The sequence below is a fragment of the Mizuhopecten yessoensis genome, unplaced genomic scaffold, assembly GCF_002113885.1.
Source record: "Mizuhopecten yessoensis strain PY_sf001 unplaced genomic scaffold, ASM211388v2 scaffold1775, whole genome shotgun sequence".
NCBI classification, from domain to species: Eukaryota; Metazoa; Mollusca; class Bivalvia; order Pectinida; family Pectinidae; genus Mizuhopecten; species Mizuhopecten yessoensis.
Genome location: NW_018404215.1, coordinates 3,429 through 15,089, shown reverse-complemented (window position 1 = coordinate 15,089; position 11,661 = coordinate 3,429). Strand labels below are relative to the sequence as shown.

Genomic DNA, 11,661 nt, shown 5'->3' with positions numbered 1-11,661 from the left:
TCAACTATGGTGTGATCCCGGGGAATGGTGTCCTATTTTTATTGGCACAAACTTTACTAGGTTTATTAATTTAGGGAATCATTTTAGAAATGGATATAGAGGATGTCAAGGCCAACCTGGCCGAGTTGGCCGACTATACAGAGGGTCTGAGATCCGTGTTCCCAATTGAGGGGATGGCGTGTGAGGTCCCGGTGTGTGGGCCCCTAGTTTATAGGACCCTGGCCCGATTTTTGGACCATTGGTCGGCTATCCATATACCCACTGTGGACGGCAGTTCAGCCGAAGAAGGAGGGGTGACGCCCGGCGCCATGGGAGGAACCAGCAGGGTGGGGCATGTCTCCTGGAGCTCCATCTCACGAACCCACGGTTTGTTGATCCTGGGGATGTGCTCCCGCCAGGAAGAGGAACCCCGGAGGAGAGGGCCAACCTGCTCGCCACCAGAGAGGTGGACGAGCAGGTGGACGAGCAGGTGGCAAGGTGTGCAACCGGTGCAACCGCGGTTCATGGCACACCCGTTGCTATGGGGGTGGTGTACGGCAGAATTTTGGTGCAGAGTGGTCTCCTAAGAATCGGCCAAGAGTTACAGGCACTGATCCATTGGAGCCATTCCGAGCGACTTACAGAGCCAGAGCCAGGAAATTAGAGAGCTCCAGAAAGTCCAAGGCTAAGGTTGAAGTAAGGTTGAGAGCCAGGAAGCGAAAGTCCAAGTCAGCAGTAAGAAATCAGCACTTGAATATGGCCCAGAGGCTGTGGAAGTGGTGCCAGATGTCGATAGTGCCAAACTTCAGAAAGCCTGTGTTGATTTTATTTCTAGGGAGGTCACAGTATGCTCGGAAAGAATTGGAGAAATAGAAAAGCATTCCAAACTTCAGTCTGCAAGCACTAATTCAGTATGGAGGGAAGAGAGGCGAAAGCGGATGACTTCATTAGTCTTTGGGGAGGTAGTCAAGAGAAAGTCCACTATTCCAGTTGAGCCTATAGTTCGGCGTTTCTTGCATACCACGTTTCGGGGAAATCGCTACACCATGCGGGGTCTTCAACAGGAGGATGTCAGTACAAAGGAATACACAATGTACCAAGCCAAGCACGGATTGAACGTCACTGTTAAAAAAAAGCGGACTTATCATCCACCCCAGCCATAATTGCCTAGTAGCCAGCCCTGATGGCAAAGTATCTTCAAGTGAGGGACAGAATGGCCTGATTGAAATCAAAAATGTGCTCCAGAACAAGAACTTGACATTCAGGGAGGCGGCAACAAAAGAGTCAACCTTCTGTTTGTGTGTAAATGATGGGAAACTGAGTTTGAAAAAACCCCACAATGTTTTTACCAATGCCAAGGACAGATTAATATCGCTAATATGCCGTGGGTGGACTTTATTGTCAGACGTATCAACCCCCACGAACTGTATGTAGAAAGGGTGTACAGAGATGAAGATCTTTGGGATAGTAAGATGTTGCCAAAGCTCACTGAGTTCTATTACAAGTGCCTGTTACCGGAACTCGCATTGCCAAGATATGGCAAGAGCCCTGGAATCGGAAAACCTGGAGTTTGGGTATGCATTGAAGATGTTAATTGTCTTTTATTTGTTGTAACTAAACTTTATATTTCTGATTATAGTAAGGATGATATTTGCATTTTATTACATGTATACAACTTTTGGTAATTTCAGTTCCAACCTGACACATGTACTGGAACAGAGCCTTCTCCGGCACCTGCCATCCTTGCTACCCGTGGACGTCGCAGACCCTCCAGGAAACCCACCACTGGCACCAGGCCTGCTCCTCAGCCCTCCCGGGCACCCACCATCCCTTCTGCTCATCAGAGTTTAGCGTTGCCATCTGGCCTTGTACAAGGTAGTTTTTGATAGCTTACAACATAACTAAAAATAAACTGGGGAAACTAAATTATAATATTTCTTTCACTTCTGCAAATGATGAGTTGAAAATTTGGGATAAACTACGATGAGAACATATACAATTTGCACACTAAATAATTATAAATATTGTATTTCAAAACTAAATAGTATTTATTTGATAGTAATTGCTTTTGTTTTCCAAAATAAGGAAATATTTTTCAGTCTCTATCATATCCTTCAGTGTGGATGATCCTTTTGTTATATTGTTAAACCTTATTGTCATCTTTCATCTAGGTGTTATCCAGTCCTCACAGACACCCACCGGCCTCCCTCCAGTTGGACAATCATCCACCGGCCTCCCTCCTGGTATACAGCCATCCACCTGCCTCCTTCCAGTTGGTAGACAGTCATCCATCTGTCTCCAGACATCTGAACAGCCATCAGGTAAGTACGTACACAACACTACCGCCACAAACACCAGGAGAGACGTTGATGTTAACATTTTTGTTGATTTGGTTTTTACTTCGAAACCACATTTTATACAATTGGTCAAGCCCTTCAAAATATCCTATTCCTTATTGTAATCTGTATTATTTCAGATCGACAGACTTCTGCAAGGCTCCATGACACTCGTCAGACTTTTCAGGTAGATTAGGACCCAGTTCAAGGACCCGGTTGCTCACAGAGCACTAGATCCACACGTCAACGGTCTGTCAGATTTGTGGGAAGAAGGATATCACATGAATGGATTGTGAGTGAGAAGAAAGGTGAGCATCGTGAAAAGATTATCTTTTGTACTGTTTACTTGTATATAAATCATACATTATTATAATCTATATTTATTTACACTATGGATTTACAGAGGCAACTGTCTAGTGTAAAGTATTTCTTACTATGTTTTTATCTTATGGTATTTTTTCCTTCAGTGTCCACTTGGTTTGTTGGCACAGTGCTAGATGTACTGAGGGGACGAGATGATGAGCCCTCTGCTGTCTATGAAGTCTTTTACGATGATGAAGATGCGCCCCATGAAGTTGATCATTTGCAACAAGATTTTGTCAAGGAATCTGTCAAATTTGTTGATATTTAGGTAAGCAGAAGATTCATTTTGAACCTTTATATTCCTTTAATTTATTTACAAAGTATGAATATTTTATCTCTGAGGTGTATCAACTCTAGGGTCAATATACTGATAACGTCACAGTTATCTACCCTTCATTTGCTTGAAAAGGTGCACAACAACTAGTTATTAGTTTATATATTCATGTATGAATGTGGTATGAATATATCATCGACTGGAAATTTATTTTTTCCCATCATTGGTATGGCAGCTTATGGGCCACCTTACTTTGAGCAGTGAAAGCAGTCCTTTGGGGAAAAATGGCCGCCCTCTTCTCTTATATGATGTTCACTAGTTTTGGGAATTTTGATATCATGACTTTACTGATATACTATGATTCAATATGGCAACAAGCTGTCATAGTACTGAACCTTTATATGATGTTTGTTTTATTTTTCAGATTTAATTATCTTTGCTGCAGTCGCAGCTCGGTGTGAATACATTTTTTAAATTGAACAAATAACTGAGACATAAGTTATGTACAACATTTAATTATATATATACATATCAACAGGCTACATCATCATACAAACATATAATCAATATATATTTAAATCACACAGCTCATTAATCAACAAGTAATTGGCGTATGGGGCGAACTCAGCTTATATGTACCCAAATCATTAATTTGTGAATTTCTTGTGATACCATTCTTAATCGGTTTGGGCAGATTGGTTTTTTGTAGCCGTGTGGACTTAATCCCACGTTAACTACAAAAAATGCAGGCTATTGTGTCGCTGTGCGCTAATAGTGGCTACAGATTACCACGTGCTGCAAACGGACGTCGGCAGTGTTGTTGTATGTGTATTGTATTACAGCCCTTATGCTGTTCCGTATACTCCATCACTGCGTTCGCGTGCAAGCACATATTGGTAGTTCTGAGTGACTTGTCGCTGCAGATTGCTACTATATATGCGTTGCAAAGCCCAAGCCGGTCGAGCAATAATATCTTAGCTTATATTATAAGTTATAAGATTAGGACTTTGCTACCCTTCCACTAGAGAATACGAGTCTTTGCTACCTAACCAGCTAGACGATGGGTAGGTATAAGACCATACATTTTAATAAATTACAATGTTTTGGGGAAATTTTGTTTAAATGAGGAATAAATGAATTTAATACCGAATAAAAATATAAAAATACGGCCAAACTGAGATATATTATGTTAATGATATAGCTGAGTGCCCCAAAAAATTGATATGTAATTCTTGCAAATTCTTTTCTTCAATATTTAAGGTATTTACTGCGCTATATATATATCTTTGTCGTTGCTTTCTTGTTAAATCTATATCTTTTCGATTATATGTATAAATATATACTAACAAACTTTCGTGGCGTATAATATATATCATAAACACATCATGCACACATCTGACCTCGATCTGGTATAGACTAAGTTAAGTATTAATCGATGGTCATTAGGATCCACATAACTTTATATATATACACTAGTGTAGTATCCCTTGTATCTATTCAATTGTGTATTGATGCGATATGTACACCGTATGTTTAGCGCCCATCATTATGACATTGAGGGGTCTCATGACTCTGTAACATGTCTATGACCTATTACCTCCCAATGGGCTCGACACGAGTCTGTGGCGTACACATGATACTATGATATCCTACAATAAGCCAAAGTGGGTCATACGAAGTGAAAGTCTGTCTCCATTTCAGGGTAGTCACTTGAACTATTTTGGAATTAACTGATCATGCAGTTTCTATTATTGACTGCCCTGTTGAACTTATTCGTCCGCTATGACCAGATCTTCGACACATAGATTGATATTGCGGTCAAATTTACATTTGACAGTAAACTCCCCGCACCTCAAGAAACCGAAATATGCCACTATACACACGGTTTCTAACATGAGGTTACCAAACGAGATGGCATTTGAACGTAAATACACACATATTGCTTTTAGAATATCAAATGTCACTGGGTGTCGTGGTTTCGTTACCTTAATGTTGGTTCGTTTTACGCCTCCTAGAATGGCTTGCATTCTATTCAATTTGGCACTATTGGGGTATGTAATGTTGTTCTTTATGCACATGAACCGGATTCCACACACGTATAACTTAATTGTCGTATTAGTTAGATTAATACTATGGCAGTAAGTTACGAATAGTATCAGCAGGTCCTCTGTAACACACATTCCTGCTAAGTTGACACTGTTGATGAGGCCGGCCATTAGTAGAAATTGAACGAATGTATTATAACCTGTGTGGTAAGTTTTTAAGGTACTTGGGGCTAATGCCGCCTCCCACAGGTCTTCGACTACTCTCCCTACCTCCTGAATACCTCCGATGGATGTGGGACCTGGCATGGTAGGCGGTTTGCTTCCGGGGCTAGTTCTCGGAATCGACGGATCTGCAAACGAGATTGAGAATCCGCGATGAGTTTACTTTTGCCTGGGACATGCCGAGACATGACCACAAACATGTTCATATCAGCACACATAGTAAGACGTCTCATTAAAGGCATGATATGAGAAGCTTTAGAGCGTCCTTTATGTAGAATAGACACAGTAGCTGTGTTGTCACACATAAACATGATCCTCAAACCCTTCCACAAATGACCCCATATCATGGCGGCCACTACAATAGGGTACAGTTCCTTAAACGCTATTGATAGTTCTTCCTCGCTGTTCGCGTGTTCCTGCATGGATGATGGCCATGCTTCTGAAAACCATTCACCTTGCATGTATCCACCGTAACCTAGTGTGCCGGACGCATCAGTAAATAGTTGTAGGTCATCAGTTGATGTGATTTGGCGGTCGTAGAATATGGCTGCCCCGTTCCACTGAGCCAAAAAAGACAACCACATTCGTATGTCTTCCCTACATTCCTGATTTAGCTTGACATGGTAATGTAATGGTTTGACGGTAGTTGACAGCTTGATAATGTGAGAAATAAAACTCTTGCCTGGGATGATTACTTTGTTCGCGAAATTGAGATGCCCCAGAAGCTGTAATAGTTCTCTTTTGGTGCACGACTGTCGGCTTTGGAATGATTGTAGCATCTCGGTATCGCGTTTTAGTTTGTCTTCGGGTAGTCTGGCTTCCATATAATGGGAGTCTAAGATGATACCCAAGTACTCCATACCATTCTCGGGTCCACATGTTTTGTGGAGGGCCATAGGGATATTAAGACGGTTAAATATCAAATATAACAACGTCATGTTTCTCTGGCCACATTTTCCGGGCTCTTCAAATGTTATAAAATCGTCCAAGAGATGCAAGATGTGAGCTATACCGTAATTGTGTTGCGCGATCCAGCATATGGCTTGCGACAAATTGTTAAAGATTTTTGGGCTAGACCTACACCCGAATGCCAACCTCGTATAGTAATAGTAATTACCTTTCCAACAGATGCCGAACAGATGCCACTGTGATGGATGAATGGGCAGTAATTTGAAGGGTCCGAAATATCTGTTTTACACATTGAAGTATTTTTTCCTAATGTTTGTATCAATTTGATAGCATCGTCTATGCGTACATAAGACAGGGAACAATCCTCATTATCTATTAGGTCGTTGACACTAAGGTGTTCGTCATTGTCGTGTGGTGAAGATAGGTCCACTATCAAACGGGGTTTACCAGAGTACTTCCCATATGACACCCCCATTGGACTGACTCTATATGTTGGGAATGGTAATTTATTAAAGGGTCCTTGTAAAAAACCTTTTTAGTCTCACTTAGAATAAGGTTGTCGACAGTGTTTTCGTCGTTTAAAGCCGACATTAGGTTTCTACATTCTTTAATGGGAAGAGCAGATCCCACCACCATAGTATCAAATTCATGAGTCAGTCCATCGCATAAATAGTTCACAAACTCGCGGTCCGGATGACCGGTCAGTTCATAGCTCAGTCGTTCAATATTGACCGGAGTTGTTGCCAATTGTCATTGACGGGGATTAATGTTACTGTTGTCACTTGGGGGTTGTTTGTGTGTTTTCCGGCATGCCTTAGCTCCGTGATTGGCTTGATTTGCAGTTCGAGCACATGTGGACGAAATTGCACAGACTGCCGCACTGACACCCCCATCATTATAATTGTTGCAAACTTCGGATCCATTAATCTTGATTCTATTTCGGCCAAGTCTGTCCAATTTCTCCCCATTCCTGGCTTGTTGTTGGGGGTTCTTCAGGTTATTTGTGTTACCACTATAAACGGACTTCTTAGATTGTTGCTGGGGACAGAACGACGTTTGATGTGTGGTCGAGTTATACAGTTGGCACGTGTTAGCCCTAGCATTGCCTATTACCATGGCCAGAATGCCATTGTCTCTGAGGGCCCAGTTTACCCTTTGTCGTCTGTCCCTCAGAGCAGTAGCTGCTTTCAACGCAAATTGACAATGGTAATCATAAAACCTCTGGCCGTATACGTTGGCAATCTCAATGATGTTTGCTTCATGACTGTCCATCTCTGACCGACGCATCGGGAATTTTTCGCACATGACCCTTTTAAATTTGCCAAAAGCTGTCACAAATTCCGAAATGGTCAAATGTTTATTCAACCTGGGGTCCTCAACTTGATCGTTAATGTGGACATTAATGCCAGGCTGTACATCTTCTGTCTCGTATTTGGGAATTAACAGGGAGGCCAGATTGATGTATCTCCCCTCAAGGATTTTCTTTTTGTTATTGTCAGACACAATGTCCAAGTGAGGGATGCTCTCGGACGAGATGCCATCAGATAAAGAGTCAAAGTAGTTACCTGATTGTCATGTAGAGCTCGTGGCAGCCGCAGCTTGTGTGTTGGTAACCGCGTATGATTTCTCCAACGTGTATACGTCTGTGGATTGACGTTCCTTATTGTTGTTGGATACGAGAGTGATAACAGTCTGCTGCAGGTCCATCATTGTTTTCTGCATACCCTGCATTGACGAAAGGAGTCCCTCCACAACATTCACACTGGGCGCGGCCATGTTTGATGACGTCCGCATGCCCACTTCCGGTGTGGTGATGGGTGATGCGGTTGACAGAGCCTCGGAACATCGAAGTAGTTCCGTACAATTTTCGGATGTACTAGCACTTGTCGTGGTGTTGACGTCCGACGGGCATAGGTGTTAAGCTACTATTGTCATTGTCTGAACTAATCACGTCCTGGTTCGAATTCACTAGTCCCCGAACTGGGCGGCCTCGTACAACCCCACTTTCACGCCGCCTTCCCACATTTTCAAGATACATAGTTTTAAGTGCGGCTTTCGTAATTCCCGTTGATGGTGCGAGGATTCCGATCTTGTCCAGCTCAGATCTTAACTGTATGATTGTCCAGTTGTTTGGGTTGGAATTATCCCACGGGGCGGTTCTGGTTGTGGTTCTCTTACCTACGGCTCGCCATGTTAACAATTTTCACTTTTGGCGCGCAGCGAATGTTTTTGTTTTCGATCCGAACTCTCGGATATCCTTTGGTTCTCGACTATATTTAACGCCTACATGTTTCCTTGTTATTATGTTTGTAGTTATATATGTCCTGGTTTACATTAACGTCCGTAGGATCCAAAGAATTCTGACAAAATATCGGGAGACTAAACTGTGTTGTTCTTATCGCTACTGCTGCTGAATGATCGAGTGACGCTATTAATCTGGTCTCAAGCTCTTAGCCAATCAGATACACTTGCATAATTAAGTGACGCTAACTAGTTCCCCTTACCCAATCAGAAAGCTATATAGTGTACACGTGATAATTAGACTTGTATTTCTAGCCATCTCAAGATACACATTTTTGGTAATCTCAAAAATGTAAATATATAGGTATCGTCACACACTCTACACTAGTACACCAAGCGATTTTCGTCGGACTTATAAGGAAGGGTATGCTATGTAGTACTCACTTTACATGACTAATCAAGCTTGTACTTGATTAGGGGGTTATTATTTGTTCCATTCAAACCTGGCTTTTATACAAAAGCCTTAATTGGTGAGAAATTACATATTTTTTATATTTTTTAAATTCTTTTTGCCTAGAGAACAAACTACACTCAACCACTACTACACATTAAGCCTACCATTAAAAAACAGAATTTCAGATGATCAGAAGACATACAATTTCACATAGGTAAATTGACCCCATCCGGGTATACTTCCCCCTTAACAAGCAATACGGGATCAACATGATCAGAGACAGCATGGTAAGACTAAAGATCGATATTAACGTCACAAACATAGTAGTGAACAGGATTTGGTTTGCCTTCAATTATGGTGTACGCCCTTTCCAATCAGCATTTTTTTTACATGCATTTTGATGGGATATATCTAACATAGAGTATTTTGATTGAGAATATAATTATAATGGGAGTCCTATATTTGACATTTTCATGTACAACAATCATGGGTAATTACTTGTAGAATGTTAAGACTCAAATAATTCTGGTCATTCTATTTATGTTGTGAATAGTATAACATTCAATAATACAAAATATTGACCTGCTAATTAGAAGGGGTAGACCAAAAGCATGCGACAGTATGCACGTGGTTTTTTTTTTACATTTGGCCAATATACCGGCTAATAGTAAAATATGTATTTGGGATTATATTTATAACTCAGGTATGTGAAATTATGGCATGAAATGCAAAACTATATGTGGCATTATTTTTATCACTGAAGTTTATATCATTAGTTACACTAATCAATATCATACTTATAAAGTACATTTGTACGATCACATAGTCACATGGTTCGAAAGCCCAAGCAGTCAATGGATACAGAAAACGTTTTGTTTTTATAGTATATATAGACTACATACAATTAATAAACACAATGAAGGGGCTTGATTGAAGGTTACATGGATATAACATATATCGGCTGTATATATACACATATTATCAATTAGTAGAACATCACTAATGAGATAAGCTATAACTTTCCTTTTGTAGAGGCATATTATTGTCACATGTTATGATCCAGGAACGATAACACATACAATTTAGATAACACAACTTTTTCTGTAGTAAATCTTATCATTATACTAGTAGTATGAGGCATCACGTTCTACAGTATAGGTTATGATAAGAGATACATATTTGGAAAAATAAATTGACATATATATTAAATATTCAGTGGTTACATTTTGTGATACCCAGATAATGTTGGTAGATTATGTGTTCATAATCTATATACATTTATGTATTTATTCAATTGATGAAACATCAATAATAAGCCAAGGTAAGTTAACTTATACCTAGGTATAAAAGTTTACACTGTAAAAGAAAATTTGCAATTGTTAAAATCCAAGAGCAACACATACACATTACTAAGCTTTGGTGAATTTATATATATTGTATTTATGATATAGCAAAATCATAAGTTATACATTTGTATCAAATAAGTTACGTTACTTATATGATACATGTATAATCGGTTCTACACACATAGTCATATGGTGAGATATATACAGTTATGGTATTTGATAAAAATAATGCAAAAAGAAAACAAAACAAACAAATGACACAAAGTTATGATCAGTTTATGTATTCATCAGATCACTTATGATGTGGCTGCCTGTTGTAGGATCTGTCACGGTTAGAAGCCAACGTCCTTGGGCCTGGTTGTTTCTTAGGAGGGGGTCGGGGTAGGATTCTAGCTCTTCAAGTTTGGTGACTTGGTGTTTCTCTCCACTATTGTTCCTGATAACAATCCTACCGTCTTTGGTCCAAGTGCCAGATATGAGACCCTGTCTCTTGAGAAGGTGAGCCTTGAAGAAAACAGATGCCCTAGCTCTGGTTAGTGCCTCATTGATGGAGAGCTTATTGGATGGGGTGGGAGATGTGGGTGATGATTCCTGGTCTTTCTTACTGAATAAGGAAAATCTGGCATCATAGACGTTGGCTCTGGTCTAATACAAAATGAAACGTACAATTATGTCTCTTGGATATGCCTTGTTGATGGAACCTACACGATGTTAGCGACTGATGTCAGCACCAGTAATCATAAAACCCAGTGTGTTATTGCACGAGTCAATAGGGAACTGGTCAGTGTTCTCGTGTTCAGATTCAGGGATCCCCCTGAATTTCAGACAGTTGCGACCTGAATACTGTTCCATGTCATCTAATCTGTTTTCTAGTGACTTGACCTGTTGGTGTAGGGCAGTGATACCTAGACTTGATAATAATGTATCTTTGAACAGCGTATTGTTCATCAACTGAGATACCACTTCACGCACTACTTCTTGATTCCTTAGTTCACCTATAGCATGGACACCCTTTTTAACATTAGCTGATAATTCTGTGGACATGGTTAAGGGCTGTGAATGTTATATGCACAAAAATAATTTTCCTACCAACAAAGGAAAAATGGCGGGAATCACGACGGTCAGCTGGCGAGCAAGCAAAATGACTAAATTCTCACATATGCATATTATTAGGCATTAACAATCGATGTGGCCTTTCACATACTACTTATCTTGCTCACAAAAGTCTTTTTAAACTTCACGTATCGTCAAAACAATGCTATCTCTAAAAAGTTGACCGCCGGTCAGTTTGCGTGTTTACATTTCGTCCACCGGAAGTGATATGAAAAGACGTAGTCATTGACTTCAAACTTATTCCTTAAGTATATTTTAAGGAAAATCAAGTCCCCATCCCCCTATTATTTTGTAGTATATAAGGATTTTTTTGTTTTTACCTCTTTATTGTACTCATTCATTGTTGGCAGTGTCTGTTAGTGTACTTTATTGCACTCAT

At 40.2% G+C, this 11,661-nt stretch overlaps 1 protein-coding gene across 1 annotated transcript; it reads right to left on the bottom strand.

Moving 5' to 3' along the window:
- Positions 1-5,263: 5,263 nt before the first annotated feature.
- On the bottom strand, positions 5,264-6,115 carry LOC110440529. Its single transcript, XM_021483669.1, has one exon. The coding sequence runs from the start codon at positions 6,113-6,115 to the stop codon at positions 5,264-5,266; it is 852 nt and encodes a 283-aa protein (XP_021339344.1).
- Positions 6,116-11,661: the final 5,546 nt, after the last annotated feature.